General features: G+C 37.6%; 1 protein-coding gene across 3 annotated transcripts in view; it reads right to left on the bottom strand.

Moving 5' to 3' along the window:
* The window catches only part of RAPH1 (Ras association (RalGDS/AF-6) and pleckstrin homology domains 1), a 104958-nt gene that overhangs the window by 61327 nt on the left and 26468 nt on the right, over nt 1–17163 (bottom strand). For 2 of the 3 annotated variants that reach the window (XM_074872995.1, XM_074872997.1), the window contains exons 2-4: nt 7161–7280; nt 3395–3500; nt 2001–2518 (exon numbers count right to left, since the gene is read on the bottom strand). In XM_074872995.1, the coding sequence (XP_074729096.1) occupies nt 2001–2518; nt 3395–3500; nt 7161–7280 (744 nt within the window). Of the gene's footprint in view, nt 1–2000; nt 2519–3394; nt 3501–7160; nt 7281–11798; nt 11826–17163 lie in introns of those variants that run through there. The other variant, XM_074872996.1, reaches the window with a different exon arrangement.

Genomic DNA, 17163 nt, shown 5'->3' with positions numbered 1-17163 from the left:
AAGAACTGACAGAGCAAAACCAAAACAGCACTGTTAATGAGTGTAGACGTTTCTGTACTCAAGAGGAGAGCGGAATTTGGCTCTCAAATTACCAACATTTTCTGTTAGCTCCTTCAAAGGAATCACTTATCAATTTATCTGGGCAGAGAAACAATAGCCACATTCTTACGAGAAGCAATCATCAGGTCTACAAAGGCAGCTCTCACATGTCTTTGTGAGAAAAGCTTTTGGGGGTGATTTTGATCCTTGCAGTCAGTGGCTAAGAGCTCAGAAAGCAACTGAGAAAGCATCTGTAACACTTGTAGCAATATAGATTAGCTTCCCGTGAAGACAAAGCAATTTCTTGACTTCTGACTCTTGGTTCACCAACATCAAGTTTTAAGTGCAGTAGGTCATTTGTTGATTACTCATGCCATATGAAGAACTGAAAAATCTGGACGACAAGAAGGGCAATCTTACCGATGCCTCAAGCATATCGCTCCTGAAGTAAGAGAAGCTGGGATCTAGAGGGAGACCTGCAAAATCAACTGCAGAAAACAACCTGCATTTTTAAAGACTAAGAAATGCAAAATTCAAGTTTTTCTTGTGCTATGCAAGTTACACAAACGATTAATTCAAGTAAATCATCTTTTTAGCCTGAGGAGAGACAAAAATGAAATACTGCCTAACTTTCCACATTAGAAAAAAAACCCCACACAACAGCATGAATAATGGTCAGAGAACCAGAAAAACCAAAAATAAGCCTTGTAATACCACAGAAAGAAAATGATTGACAAACAAACAATATAATCAATGATTGTCATAGGCTGGCTCCAACACTTAGCCCTACAGCAATAATGGAAAGGTTTGCATTTTAACTTTCCAAAGAGAAAGGACACAGTTTTATCTACCTCTGGTTTGCTTCACTCAATATAAATCTCCAATAAAAATATACTGAACACCAACTTTCATACAAAAAGAAAGTTTACCTAAACTGTCACTCATTCATTTCTCACCATTTCAAATAATGATTTAAATCTAAGTGTGACCTTGAGAAGTTGATCATTAGACTGACAAGCCTGCATCATTCACTCTTTACATCAGATGAACTTTTGCTGCAGATGGGTAGAGGCATGCTTTCAGCACAGCTCATTCAAATTACTGTTAATTATTGATTAAAATAAGCTCAGCTTGTTACAGTTTTCTCCCATAAAAGAACATGCATATTAGTACAACTGACTTTTGAACAGGCTAGATTTCTGTTTCAGAGAATATTTCTAGGAGACAGCTTCTAGTTCAAGTTCTCTAAATTCACCGGAACATTTCCCCCATTTCCTCACACAAGTCACCAGCACATTCAACGTTCCCCAAACTGGCTGTGTTTTTACTGAAAAGTTTCCTCTCTGATTAAGCAAGGCACCAAAATCACAAATGAACATCTGCTATTACTGTATCCCAGCCCAGCTGTTCTTCTGTGTTGTGCATTGCTTCAGAGTTCTCCCTGTCATACATTAAACAAGAATATTAAATAGCAGCAAATTACTGGTATAGAATAGCTCCAGATAAGCACTCAAATCACTCCACACATTTGTAGGTATTAAGTGTACTGTAACAGGAATGCAATCTTGTCAGTTGTACTTTCTTTTTTCCACAGCTGTGCACTCCTCAGATTTAAATTAAAAGCAATATACAAGACTTACTTAGAATAAAAACATTAACTATAAAACATTAAAATCCATGACTGGCTTACGAGGAAGATACGGGGAAAGCCCTTTAAAAAAGAAAGCAAGTACACATTCTTTAAAAAGATTCCTTGCAGACAGAAACAAAAACAGAGAAAGAAGTAGCCACAGCATGTGCGGTCCATGCAAAAGCAATCTTAATCTTTAATCAGCCCCACTGCACTGAAGATGTTTAGCTATGAGCATCAGCACAAGAGGGGGAGAGGGAAAAGGGGAAAAAAATAGTAGTTTGAAAAAAAAAACCCCTCAACCCAAAATCTTGAATTAATGACACACTACCTCAGTGATTGGTTGCCCTTGTGACGTCAAGTCCAGTTCCTGAGGTCTTGTCACCTTATCGATATCCAAGGAGTCCATGCTGGAAGCTGCAGAGGTTATGCTGGAACGGGAGGAGTTACTGATTGAGCGCACCTCAGCATCACTCACTGTGCCAGCAGATGCTGTCCTCCTGTGCTGAGCAGTAACTACTTGTTTGGTGTCTTCTGCAACAGACTGTTGGGCTGCCTCATCCATGCTTAAAGAGGCCTTCTCTAACTGTGCAGTGATGTCATCCAAAGATACGTTGGCATGTGATGTTTTAGTCGCCTTACCAGATGAGGAGGATAATCCTTTCATGCTGCTGTGCTTAGTAGAAGGTCTGCTAGCAGGTGGTTTCTGAGCTTTGGGTTCTGTGGCAAGGCGTTTCACTGCAGCATTGTTTGCTGAATGAGACCCAATGCTGCTGAGCTCCTGCTCTATGGAACAGAGATCAGCCATGAGGGCATCTAGATCCACAGTCTCCCCCTGATTCAGGGCTTCTGCAACAAACAAGAGTTTTCAGTATGTGCAGAGTTACTTCACTTGTCTGTGCAACTCTTCACTTTGTGTTATCAAATTTAACAGTTCGGGTAAGGGAGCAAAGGAAGCTGTTGGTTCTTTTCCCATCTGTATTGCAAAATCTCTGCTCACTGCTAAGCAGAAATTTATTTGCACCACTACTCTTGACCAGTCTAAGAGCAATTAAAAAACCCACAACTATTTAGGTTAAATACATTTGCTGACAGAAGAAATCGATGAATGTTCAGATTACATTTGAAAAGTTTAAACTGCTGTCTTGTGAACAGAATCTAAAAATACATTTGTATAATACCATGCCTCAACTTTTCTAAAAAGTGAAAGGGTTTTACTAAGCAATTTCTGCTAAAGCAATGCAAGGTATGCGACACTGCTTTAAAAAACCCACAAAATACTACGCACATATTCAAGCCTTTAAATTAAGGCTTCCTGTATTACAGCCAGGGGAAACTATTTTAAGACAAGGAAAAACACGATTTTTGTTTAACATCAAAGCATTCTGTAGCTATACTCCTACATCCTGTCCCATGAAGCAAGATGCTCTTTCTTCCCATTTAACAGAAACACATGAATTCATTCTTTCATGAGACCAGATCCCAGAACGTTTATCTCCATACAAACACTAGACTACAATTCTCAGATACTAGGTGCTGTAAAAGATACTGCTTTAGGATACTCAAAATTCCCTGCCATCAGAAAGCAATGCCTTCAGCAAACATGCTCACACTTCAGCCAGAAGTGTATTTAAATGCTCTTATATTTTACCATGTTCTCATCTATAGCTGGAATAATTTTTTTTTCCTAAAGTAGTATTTGAGGGGGTAAATAATTCAACAAACCATTCAAATTGTACATGGAGAAGCGATATGAGAAGTTGGCAAGATTGGTTTCCTGACGGAGAGGTGATCTCTTCACCGGTGCCACAGGCTTGTCTGTATCCAAACTCTGAAAAAGACAAAAAAAAAGAGCAGAATAAAGTTTGACAAGGAACTGGACAAGCAAGTCTTCAAGATGAATGAAAATTAATATTCTCTGAGATAAATTTTTCAAACGCTCCTGGCATATTAAAAAAAATATCCCTCTCAGGCTTTAGGCTGAAAACATACATCACCATACCACAGAGATTTAGCTTCAAATACTCAATGGAGAAAAGATGTTACACACATTCTGGTTTCCACAGTCTAGAATGAAAAGGACAGAAGTATATTCCAAATGCATTTGTAAGTAGTGTTACATACTAGCTCATTTTTAAACAGACAGCTGGCTTACCTGCAACAACCTCTCTGCAGTGAATTGCACAGGTATCTAAACATTCAAACTGTGGCACCCTCTCTAAGAAATGCATCATTAGCTTATGAGCATAATCATGGCACAAGCACACAAAAGTACTCAATGAAGAATTCTATTTTATTAAAAGGATTTTAAATTGGGTAAATTCAGACATTTTTCTCAATAAGCCTTTCCTGTGAAAAATGTTAAACTGTGAAAGAAAATCTCAGCCAATCTATGCAGGATAAATTTTTTTTAGAAAAACTAATATAGGTTAAAAAAAAAAAAGACATATTTCTACCTGATACATTGAATTGCTATGTTATAATGGCTAATATGGGCATAATATTATAATAAATACCAGCATTTTTGTAAGTTGCAAGCAGTAGGGCACTATGATCCAGCTGGTGACCCAAGAGGTGCATGACAGGGTCCATAGCTGCTGCCCCTGGAGTGACAAGTGTTACATCGGGAATCTAGCTCTTGCTGTTGCTGAGGTTTGACAGGCCTGCAGATGGTCTGAATTTAAGCAATGCTTGTACTGATAAAGCTTTCCTGAAGATATGCTTCTCTGAAAGGAAAGCATCTTCTGGCTCCAACAGAACAAAGTTTCTCACCTAAGCTTTTTATTTCTATTTTCTACATCTTTACTCAAGCCTTTGTTAAAAATCAAATGCACAATTTTTTTCCCTAATATTTATTTTTACTAAACTCTCTTCTCTCCTCAGTTTGGCTTAAACTTGGGGGAAAAAAAAAAAAAAAAATCACTTTATTGGGAAGTCTATCATCACTTAATGAGAAGCCAGTGATGCAGCCTTGTCTTCCATTAGCTGGAAAAAGCCTCACTTCTAGTACCTCTGATGGAACTTACATATTGTCCCACGCAGAACAGCTGGAAAGAATAAAGAATAATAATAATAAAACCTGTAACAGGTTGCCCAGAGAGGTTGTAGATGCCCCCTCCCTGGCAGTGTTCAAGGCCAGACTGAATGGGGCTTTGAGCAGCCTGGTCTAGTGGAAGGTGTCCCTGCCCATGGCAGGGGGGGGTTGGAACTAGATGATCTTTTAAGGTCCCTTCCAACCCAAACCATCCTGTGATCCATTCTATGATCTATCTATAACCCTAGAGACGGCAGTGAAACCAGAGAAAGAGGCAGCAAGTTAGGGCTCATTCCTTCAGACTGAACCCATAGACTGTCACAAAAAATTTCCCGTAGAGCAAATATATTCTGGTGAAAAGCATCTGAAATGTGTTGTACTGAATTTAATAATAATTATTTCACATCCTTGGAAACACACGTGATACGCTCTCACTATTATCAGAGCACGTTCTCCACAACACATTATGATGCTAAACTAGCAGTCTGGAAAACTGCAAGAGCGACAACAGCTTAGTTCTGAATGATCTTGAGAAGCAAGGTAAGATTTCCTTCATTTAACCTGCACCATAGAGCAGCATAACTAGGGCAGGATAAACGTTAATGCACGCAGCATCAGTGCCAAACACTGCTCACACGTGCTGCAGATTTTGTGACTACATTTTATAATGCTTTTATTAGACCAACAGTTAAAGAGGGTAAAGTGAATTCAAATGATCTCGTGGGCATCTTAACAATTACAAGTCTTTTAAAAAGCACTTCCATTTGGAAAGGAATCTGGATCTTACTTTCAATCCCCCCAAAATAAACATATAGGAAATCTAAAAAGAGAGTTAAAGTTCAAGAAACTCAGGACAAAAAAAACCTTTCCTCCTACTGCTCTTAAGAGTCCAACTGATAAACACGAACAAACAAATGATGAGACTACAGGAGAAAGCACTTTGGAGCTCATTAGCTCTAATCAACCCCCTTTATTGGGACTTCACTGGGACAGCTACATCAAGACACAATCACTTTCCAGCAAACTGAGACGCAAGTAACTCCATTATTTTGTTTATACAAAATCGTATGAAGTCATTAAAGTTTCAGAGAAAATGTCATTTCTCAGTAGTCACAAGAGACAGAAGGGCAACTGTCAGGTTATGTTGCAGACTGTACTGTACAGCAACATGCAAGTGAGAAACTAGTAACATGGGTCCTCCCCTTAACCATCTGTTAGTAGGTTTTAAGAATTTTGCATGGATCAGCACACAAATTGAGACATCACCATAAAGTCTGTATGTCAATAGCATAGCTGTAAGCCCCAAGTAAAGTATGCTTATATTTCTAGGATGCTTATACCTGAAAAAAACCCAGTGGGGCAGAGAACAAAAGGTCTAAGCTACCCATTGTGCTCCTCTGTGAAGATCCTCACTCGAGGTAATTTACAGAGTCCATGCCTTCAAACCTGCTCCCACTTACCATTACAAATCCTTCACAGGAAATTCTAAAACCAAGAATTATGATATACAGGTTTATTTCACATGGTTTTCCATTCATCTCAAAAGGCAGGATTCGTTATTGCCCTGCACGCACAGGTTCAGAAAAGATCAATTTTCCCCTAGAGTGCTATCTACATTTAGACCTTGCAGACAGAGATTTAACCAGAAGATAACAGAGATGCACCTGAACTCAAAATGCTGTCATAGGATTAGCTCAATTTTCCTTCAGTCTGGGTAAGATGAAGATGAGAAAAGCTCCCTCTTCTCTAGCTTACTGAAACTTGAGGTATCATACCTTTGCAACAAAGAGGGAGAAGATTAAATACATTATTCAGGAGGGCCCACTCACACGGCTGGAAAAAACAGGCCATTCCTCTGTGACTGCCTGCTATATCACCCCAGGAGTCTGGCATACCACGGAAAATTCAAGATCTGCTTGTGAAGGAAAGGAAAAGCCCTAGAAAGAAGGAAGTGCCAAAAGAAGATGTTCTATCAGCTGCCTCTCTGATGCAGGAAGAGTACTCTGGAATAATGGTGAGTCCTCTAGCGACTGTATCAGGGCACTTTACCATGTCATCAGTGGCAACAGTCACTATTTCTTCTTCCTTACTGCTGTTCAGGTGCAACAGATAAATGCTGTCATAGCTGGACAATGTCCAACTACATGGTTGGAGATACAGTCTACGTCTAGCCAGCTAAAGTCAGTGTTTTTCTATATACATGAGGACAAAATATCAATTCCATAGTTAGAAGGAATCATACCCTTTGGAAAAGGTCAAACTAAAAGGTTGTAAAAAGTGAATTTAACAACTTTAAGATGGGGAAAACAAGCCAATTTAGAAACCTTTAACTGAGGTGGTTACATGCTACAGTTTACCTTGCTGCACGTAGTAGTACTAAGTAGTTAGCATCCAACTGAAAAGAGACAGTAATACTTAAAAAGAATTATTCTGTAAGATGATTGAAATCTCCCTAACCTGTGTGAGTTTGTCCAGTTCCCCCAGCCAGGCCCCAAACATCTTGTCCAGATCCTGATCTTCCTTATCACTATCTTCTTCTGCACCATGGTCAAGTTCTTCATCTGATAATTGCTCCATCTGGAAAAAAAAAAAAAAGTTTGATACTCAAATTGTATCAGTGTCTAAGGAAACTGATGTCAGCTACTAAGTTTCTGAAAGTATGTTCTGAAGTCAAAGCACATGCCTGTCTTTATAAGCACAAGCTTTAAAAAAATTGCATACATTCACAGTTTATTAAACTGCTCACAAGGAGTTAGTGTGAAAACTGCAATGGATAATTACAAAGCCATTCTTGCAGCTCACTTCTGTCAGAATCATGCAGAAAAAGATGAAGAACAGTCTACAACATTTAATACACCATCAGAAATTATTTCATGCTAGCCTTGCACGTGCATTCATTGCCAGCTATTGTTGGCAAAGTCTATTGATTTTACATGACAAAAACTCAACTCTTGTCCAAGGAATTCAGCTGACCACGGTTAAGCAACACCATTCAGCCCACAGGAAGTGCAGTCTCACTGCACTGCAAATAGCTGACTCTACACATCTGTAAAGAGAAATGCTTAAACAGGCCACAGAGAATGCCAGCAATACATCCCATGAGACAGTTTAAATCTTGGACACTGTCCAGATCACTTCAGTGATAGTGCATAATTTTTACCCAACAAAGAAACTCCTCCCTGGAAGCAAAGAGTCACCATTACACCTATCAGACCCTCCTTCATTCAACAAATTTGAGTGACCAAGATAAAGACTTAAGGTTCTCTCTTATCACCTCAAAGGAAATTAATCTTTTGTTAAACAAGCCTCTATTCTCTTCCCCAAACTTGTTCTCCAAGCCCCTTATATGGAGCTAGGACATATAATGCCTTTCTGGGTACATCCACACTGTTAAACCCAGGATTAATTCAGAATGAAAATTTACATACTTGGGGAGAAAATGACAAAGGCAACGATCTGGGAGTGATCAGGCACTACAGAAGAGTAAAACCTGGAGATTTGCTATAGAGTGTCCAGAGACAGATGAGAACAGATTGCCAGCAAGAGCTACACAAAAAATTCATGGTGTGCTGTAGAGCTTGATTTGGTCAACTCATGGGCTACACACTAATTTGCTACATAGCTTTCAGAAAGCATCAGTTTACATTTCATAGACTTAAAGGCAAACTTTCTAAATGCTAGTCCTCAGAAAAAGACAAATCTTGGTCTGGAAGACATCACAGTGTTGCAGAGTTGAACTGATGAGAAATGGTACAAAAGATGATAAAGGTGATCTCAGAGAAAACCTATTCAATCCAGTTTTGACCTTATATGACAATAGCTCATGCAAAAACCCTCCATGATTTAAAAATAGCCTTTCCTTCTCTTTATATATTTCTTATATTTCACTTTACCTTGATAAAATAGTTGGGGAACTGGGGACTTCAAGGGTGATCTACAATTCTGAGGTCAGCAGAAGCCAAGACCTCCCACAGATGCAAGATACTGCTATCCAGTTGCTCTAGACAAAGCTGCTTCAGTGTCCTACTGAGATTTTACTTTTGTGGGAGAGCACAATGCAGCTGCTTATCTTAAAAGGGACAATAATATCAAAGCTAACCTGGCATGGCATACTGCACCAAGCAAACACTGAACAGATTAAATTCACCATCATTTCTTCCAACGCTTGTTCTGAGTCCTGTTAAGCACTTCTAGCACTCCAGGGAACGGAAGGAAGCTCTTCCTAAAATTTAAGAGTGATGCTAAAATCCAAAAAATGCCAATATGCTTATGTAATAAAGCTGTATCCTTCCACCAAGACTGCACCAGTTTTTATGTTCTGTAAGTCAGGCATGCCTCCCCCTGCAAGATTCCTCTCCATGATGTCACCTGAAAGCCCTCCCACATACATAAATGAAGACAGCAGGGTAGCAGCAACTCATACTCTGCCTGAACTTCTGCAAAACAAACAGAAGCTGGATTCTACTTTCACACCCCTTCAAAGCTTTGCTTTACTACTCCTTAGGCTTTTACAATATTTCTGGTCCTTGTAAATTCAAGACAAAACACATTATACTTAAGGTGACATTTCTCAGTGTCTAAACACACTTGAAGTAAAGAATTTTTATTTGAAGGCTAAAGGAAGCTATTAAAAGCATGCCTTAGGAAATATGACTACGAACTGGCAAATCAAATAAATAGAAGCTGTTATATAAAACAGACAGAGCTCGGTATTTACAGATACTTTACACTGCTAGCTTTCCCTCTTTGAGCTGTTTTTGCCACTTACTCTACAGTTAGATGGGACCTGTTTTGCAGTGCATTCATTCTATGGCACTGTTCATAACTCATCCTTTCATTAAGAGAGAAGCTCGTTGTTTTTACCAATATTTCTGAGGATCTAAGCTGTGGAAAGAAACCAGCATTCTCAATTTCCCATAAACTGTTGCTTTAGCTATTTTAACTTGGCGTCAGAGACACTGCTTTAGTTCCAGTTACTCTGAAGACAGAATTAGCAGCCTAAAGAAAACTTTTACAAGTAAAGTACTGTTGTGTCAGCAAGTCTGGCACTAAACCCTGTAGTATTTGCCAGCTCCTTGTAGTCCCCACCCAAGCTTCCTAACGTCAGCTGCATTTCCTATGAGTCTGTCAACGTTTGCTTGCAAAAGACACACAGAGGATACTGTCTCACTTAAGAAACAGCTAATATTAACTTGCTAGTTCTGTAAAAGGGATCTCTCTTAGCACAAGCTCCACTACTGGAAGGAGATATCCTGAAGGACATTAAAGGATTAATTTGATATATTAAGGCAGAGAGAAAATGCTCAGACACCTATATCTGAACTTTTTTTTTGACATAAGAACTCAAACCAGTAACAACTCAAAACCAGTGCACATTCCAACCAAAAAGCTTGAAATTTTCCTTTTTACAGACGTTTTCTTTCTCACTGTTGTTGATCACAGCAAACATACACCATACTTTAGTGAATCACAACCTAACTGGGAGTTATCACACCTTTCTAAGAATATGACGTTTTTATTTACAAGAAGAAAATGGCCTAAGTTTAAGGGTTGAGGGGGGGTGGGGGTTTTTTGTGTGTTTTGCTTTGTTGTTTCTTTTAAAGGAGTCATTTAGAACTAAATTAGATTTAAGAAACTGAAAAGTAGTAACTGGTCTAGTGTGACACCATAAAACCAGCCACTTACATTCCTAAAGCATTTGCAGCGTAGCAGAGTTTAAGTAGCTGTTGCTTCTGCTTAGCTCATATCAGGTATAGTGCCAAAGTAATTTTAGGATTCAAGTTATTTTTTTACCTTCACCTTGTATTCTCTTCAAGCGTATGTCAGAATAGAACAATAAAAGTGAGCAGCATCATTCTGGGATACTTAGATAAAATAAGTCTTCCACATACAAATAAGGGTTCCTGCACTGAAGTGTGGTCTATGTACTATTATCCACTATGGACTCCATCAGTCAACTTTATCTGTTTGAAATGCTATTTAGACAGGTAGACCCATAATCACTATAAGTCAACTGTCCAGTTTCCAAAATGGTTCATTAAGTTTTGTCACCTTTAAATGCATGAAGCACAGTATTCTAATATTATTGTATGAAAAATTATTGAGGCTTTAATTAGAAGCCATCAGTTGCAACATTTAATCACAACCTATTATTTTAATTGTACTGTAAGGAAAAAAAACCACCAATAATTGAGAAAAATGATAAACATTTATTCTTTCAAGCTGATTCTTACGCAAGCCATTGTAGCTTTTAGTATGCCAGGATAAGCATGAGATGATGCGATATCAAAACACATGAGGAAAGATGAAAAGCCCAAGAACAATGCTTCAAATATACCATTTTGACATTTTCAAGAAAAGACACCATTGCAAAATACTGAAACAAACTGCTGTCATCAGAAAGCAACAGCTTTGGGACAGAAGTAAGTTATGATCAAAAGTGTACTTCAAGTGTCTTTCACTGAGACCCCATTCCGCAGACTTGCACTTTGAGACAGTAGTTCCTACCTTAAATCAACCCAGTTCAAGACAATAGGAAATTATATTAACAGTATTTTCTTATAATGGAAACACTCTGCACTGAAAAAAGTAGTTGTAAAATAATCAGACTGCACGATTTGTCTACACCACGCTTAATTAATGATGAAAAGATTATCAGAGAAACAAAACTAGAATTCTGAGTCCAACTGGAAACTCCAGTGTGTTTCAAGGGTCAGCAACAAGAATGTGTTTATTCACTACAATTTCATAAGCATTTTGAACTATGAACTTAAGATGCTTAAGTATGTTCAAAGGCAACTGACAGTATAAAACCTCAAAATGAAAACAACCCATCTTTTTTTCAGGCAACTGATGTTTTCACCCTCAACCTTTTTTATTAAACGTAAGCTTGTACAAGCTCATGCTTGTTACTGAACTAAGGATATTCTTCCTAAAAACAACTATGGAATTTGTAACAAATCTATTATAGGGATGCAACAGACAATACACAAATGTTCAAAACACCGTCTCAACAAGTAACTGGATTTCTGCATTTTAAAATAGCCTCAGGAACCAAAAGGAACAATATAGCATACCCTGGTTTAGAAAACATACTCTGTTTGGAGCTGGTTTGGAAATGAGAGGAGTTCTTCCATTTGTGATCATCCATGTGTCATCATGCCAGTATCCATTTTGGTTTAAGAAGCTGTGTATGACAGAACACAGTCATACACATAGTACACCATATGAGCACATAAGCATAGTGTGCACACAAATGCAAGAGTAAGATTCTAGCAGGTTTTCACCTCGAATACTCATTCACCTTACTGCTTAAAGAAATAAGGTTAATTATACAGAAAAAAAAAGTGAAATGCTTCCACAAAACTGACAGCCAAAACTCACATCCACGTTTGTACACATTTTCTTGATGTTCTGGTAAGTAATAAAAGGTAGTTTGAGCACATGAATTTTTTGTTTCATATTAATACTTTGTCCATATGAGAGGAACCAACCAAATTCAGCATGTTTTTCAGTAAAAAATAAGAAAGTCTTATGCTATAACTGACACTAACATTTCTCCTTTGATACTGCAGCACACTAAGCCAACAATAAAGTGCAGATCATTTACTTTAGTGTTTCCATGTTTCTTCTTAATAAGCATAAAATATTCTGAAAATAACTACTCCTGAAAAAGAGATTTGGAGGGGGATTAGAAAGTTATGGGAAACCCTTTGTGTATTATCCAATGTCCTATAGCCTAGTTTACATTAAAAGTAATCTAGATGAAAACCTGAACAAAAGAGCACTTGTTTTCTTTTAGATTCAAATAGCATAGGCTCCTACAGCACACAAGACATTCTACTGCCTCTCAAATTCAAAGACTGAGGTACAAATCTGTCAGCCAAAAAATTCAAATTCAAAACATCCCAAATAAAAATCTTATGTCAAGTGAAAGCCTCCTTCAATACACTATTTTGAGCCAACTTTGAGTTTTGTTTTTCTTTTTTTAAACCATGCTTCAGGCAATAGTTTTCCATGCTTGTAGTCACACAACACAGTGAAAACACACTGAATGTCTGATAAAAGACAAAGAAAGCTTCAGTCACTTCAGTAAAAGCAGACACCTTTTATAACCAATAACCTTGTATATTTCTGAAATTGCTCAAGCAATAATTTTAACAGTTCAAATTGTACATTTATGTATTACACAAAGATAGCATCTGTTGCCACATTTTAAAAATCAAATGATGTCTGTGCACTCTTTTGTACCACTTAAACAGGTAAACCTATTTATTCAATACAGCTTTAAGATGGAAAAATACTGAATCTATGCCTTGCACAGATGAAGAGATTCACATACTCAGAAGTACTGTGGGTGACCTCCTGAGGTCCTGGACAACAGTATCTACCTGCCTCTACGTAAGATCCAGGAAATAAATAGTTGCACCTAACCACACATCAACTGATTGAAGATTATGAATGTTTTATACACCTTAATTATATTACTGATGTATTTCATTAATAATCCAGTGACCCAGTACAGAATATGACCACCTTTGATTCAAGCCTACTACCTGTTTCCTGCTCTTCTTTCCCTCCCTCTCCAACTCATTCAGGATGTTTTCTTTACATCAACACATTATCTGCCACAATTCAGTTGATCTCTCCTGTCAAACTCAATTGCGTTCCAACTATCAAGGAAGCAAGGGACTCAGCATTACTGTGGAAAATTGACTTTATTTAATTCCTTGCTTATTTCTTAAAATAGACTAATTAGTAGCAATTTGGAAATAGGGTTGGCAAAAAGGAACGAACAAATGTTTACACACATAGGGTTCTTTAAATTGTTTTCCAAAATTAAAACAGGGCATTGGACTTTAGCAATAAATCCTATTCTTCAAAACACAAAAATCAAGAGAACATGAAAGGTACAAGACTCATTCAAAGGAACTGGGAGAAGAAAAATAATTACAGAATACGTAAAAAAAGTTTTAAAAAGCAATGTGCAATTTGAGCATATTTCATTTTCAAGTCTCTTACTTTATATCAGGCAGCTGGTCTGGACTGCAGAAATCTAGCAAATATGTAAACCAGCATACTCACTATAAGGCCTTATTCTCAGGTTTATCTGGGAGGTATAAAATTGGACAGCCCACAATATTCCCCCTCCCTTACCCGCTTATCTGTGTGACATGCAAGAATGTATCTTTGAAATCACAGAAATCTTCCTGTCTGCAAATGCATGTTTTGTATTGCAGACAGGCTAGAGTTTCAATAACAGATCAATTAAAAGCTGCTGAAAGTAACAGTTACTCAGTCAAACATACACAGTATGATTTCTAATGTTACTCCTAAAATTAAGCACATGCCTGTACAAGAACTTGTCTTTGCCTCTAGCTGTTTGTATTTTAAGACAAGTCAAACAACAACCTTTCCACTAAGCTCAAAAATATTTTTCTTTACATTATCTATGTTTGTAATGTAAATATAGCAACACAAGTGAACACATAACTTACATAAATTTTAGCAACTGCTAATGAAACAATTGTTTGAAAAAGCAGTTGGAAGAAGAAAAAAGTCTTAATCAGGTATCAGATGGTAACATCAAAGCAAACTGTCTCACTGTTTCTGGAATCCCCCAAAATACATCAGTGCTGTATACAGTAAATACAGGTTTTCTAAAACTCTGCACTGTTCATGAGAGCACTGTCAGGCCTTTCAGATTATAACAGGCTGTTCAACAACTACCCCCAGAGATTCTAACCAAGACAGTCAAACATACCATAGTTGCTCCCTGGTCTTCCATAGATTCAGCACCAAATCTTTAGAATGAAGCAGACAGTGTGTTAAGCAGGAATATGACAACACAGTACTCTTCACAGACAATACAAATATGAAAGAATAAAGCTCTTTTTCGTGAGCACCATTAAGAAATAGAGAAACATAATTCTCCATATTCACATTCACTGCAGCTACCAACTCCCTTTGTATTTAATCAAAACTTGTACACTCTGCCTTTAACTTTAGTTGACACAAGCACCCACAATTTCCTGAAATAAACAATCTGAAGATATTAGATTGTTTACTTCATCATCTTGATTTCTAACAGATAATGGGAAATGATTCTGATGTGCCACAGCAAAACCACCCACAAAACCCACCCGTCCACCTCTTCTTTGTTTGAAAGCTTGAAGAAAAAGGTAAAATACAAAGTGGATCAAGCAGAAGTCTACCCTATATTCCATGGGGTTGGTTCCTCATTATCACTTAAGTTGTCTTTGTATTAATATTACTATCTATATTGACCCTAGCTTTCCATAACTGAAGCCTGAAATTTTAGTCTCCATAAGGTGACCCCTTGTATATCAAACCACAATTAAAACATCTTTCTTCCTGTAAGAGAGGGGATACACCAAAATTACTGAAATGTCTACTGAAGAATCTATCTAATTGCATCTGAAATTTGCACCACTGAGAAGGCGCACAGTAAAACCTTTATTCCCTCCAATATATTTCAGGGCCTGTCTCACATCTAGCCAAACAGATGTTGCATTGAAAAGAAGGGGCTTTATCAGCCGTCATGTCCCATTTCCTGAACCAAGATTCCAGCCAGAGTACCCGAGCGGACATTAAATTAATTCCCATAAGAGCATCCTAGATTACATCATGTCTCACAGCAGATTCTTTATGAAGATAACCTGAGGACAGCTCTAGAAAACTGCTTAGCCAGGGACAATAAAAACAAAAGTTGCCTTAGCTAAAATATTTTTCAGGAAGAGGATAAGACATAGGTGGTTCTCCAAAAGAATGACACTCATCAGTTGCAGGAGCCAACATCTTAGTTTTACCTGTTAAGACTAGAGAATTTTCAGTGTGAAAACAGTGAGATTATAAAAACTAGGAAAATGTATAGCTCTAAATCTGTATTAAAGTACAGTCTTCCTTCAGTAGGCAGAGATGTACTTAAAAACATACATCAGCTCCAATTTTCCAGAATCTTCATTATGTAATTAGAACACAAACACTATTGTAGCATCTCTTCCCATTCAGTCTTAGCTTTGGAATGATGTCCAAAAAAAGAACAACAAACATTAACAAGTTGATGCAGAAAGAGGCAGAACTAAGTTTAATGCAGTAACTTCAAGAAGTGTATGCCTAAATAAATTTTTTACATAACTAATATTTTTAAAATATTAGTAGGAAGTAGACAGAGGATGCATTCTGTACTACAAATGAAATAAAAATATCTTAGAGCAGCTGCAACCTTGAGAAAAGACAGACAGATGTACAAAAAAGGTTTAATAATCAAGCTGTATTACACAATTTGAGAATGTAGGAATTCAAAGCTTTAAAGGGGTTATTTATGCCTGACTCCAGACAACGTACTTTGAACATGCTCATGACAGTATTTGAAGTGGACATAAATACACAATCAAGTCAATCTGTCTAGCCACCAGTTTGAGTACATGGCAAGACAGACTATGCAAGCATCTCAGAACGAGGATTCCCTACCTCAGACCGCTGGGCTTCTTGCTCTGCTTTCCCAATTCCAGCTATGGCCACACATTTCAGGAAAATATAATATCCCTAAATATTTCATTAATTGTGAAGGGGGGGACGGGGGGGACAGGGAGTGTAGGGAGGAGATTTGCAGCAGCATAGGGAGAAGACAAACATTCCTGATCACAGTAGGCAACTCAAGTCTTGAAGCATAATATTCAATTACAGTTATTATCCTAATACACAGCTGTAAATGATATGAGAACATTACAAATGATGTAAGAACACTATGGGCAATGTAGGCAATCCTTTTCTCCCCTGAGTACACAAAGGAAGTGAATGAGAGATCCAGAAGTACACATCTAACGACTGGTAGAAGCTCCACTAAAGCTTATATAAAACCTTTAGAAAAGGAAATGAAGAGCTTCGATGTCTGAACTTTTACTGAAACTTCCCAAGAGCTTAATGATTCAAGTAAAAATGCAAGCCTTTAACATCTTTGTATGCATTTATCATCAAAACTACACCAGACATGTTAGAAGAATGAAGGAAGGAAGACTTCCATTTTACAGATAAGGGCCAAGGCAAGGAATACAAAACAAACTGCTTGTGGTTCGGGAAGACAGAACAAGGAAAACTGCCTACATCCATAACTGCACCTTCAGCAACATTCTGCATGTAACGACAGAACATAAAATCTGACTAAAACAGGCACAGAAATACGCAAGGTATTTTACATAACCAGTTAAAGGCTTCTATTTTGCAATGAGGACATACTGCATTTTCAGACATACTACTACGTACAGACAACAGTCTCAATGATGATCCAAAAGGCCTAACACAGTTTTAAACTAAAACAGCACCTACTTCTGCTATGTCTTGTTTGGCCCTCTCTTCCCTCTATAGCTGTTAATGTTGACTGAATTATAATAGAAGGAAAAAAAAAAAATCAAACCCAAGCAATAACACACAACAAAAT

Source organism: Strix uralensis, chromosome 6, assembly GCF_047716275.1.
Source record: "Strix uralensis isolate ZFMK-TIS-50842 chromosome 6, bStrUra1, whole genome shotgun sequence".
NCBI classification, from domain to species: domain Eukaryota; kingdom Metazoa; phylum Chordata; class Aves; order Strigiformes; family Strigidae; genus Strix; species Strix uralensis.
Note: the sequence above shows the minus strand (reverse complement) of the source record. Positions and strands in the feature narration are given on the sequence as shown.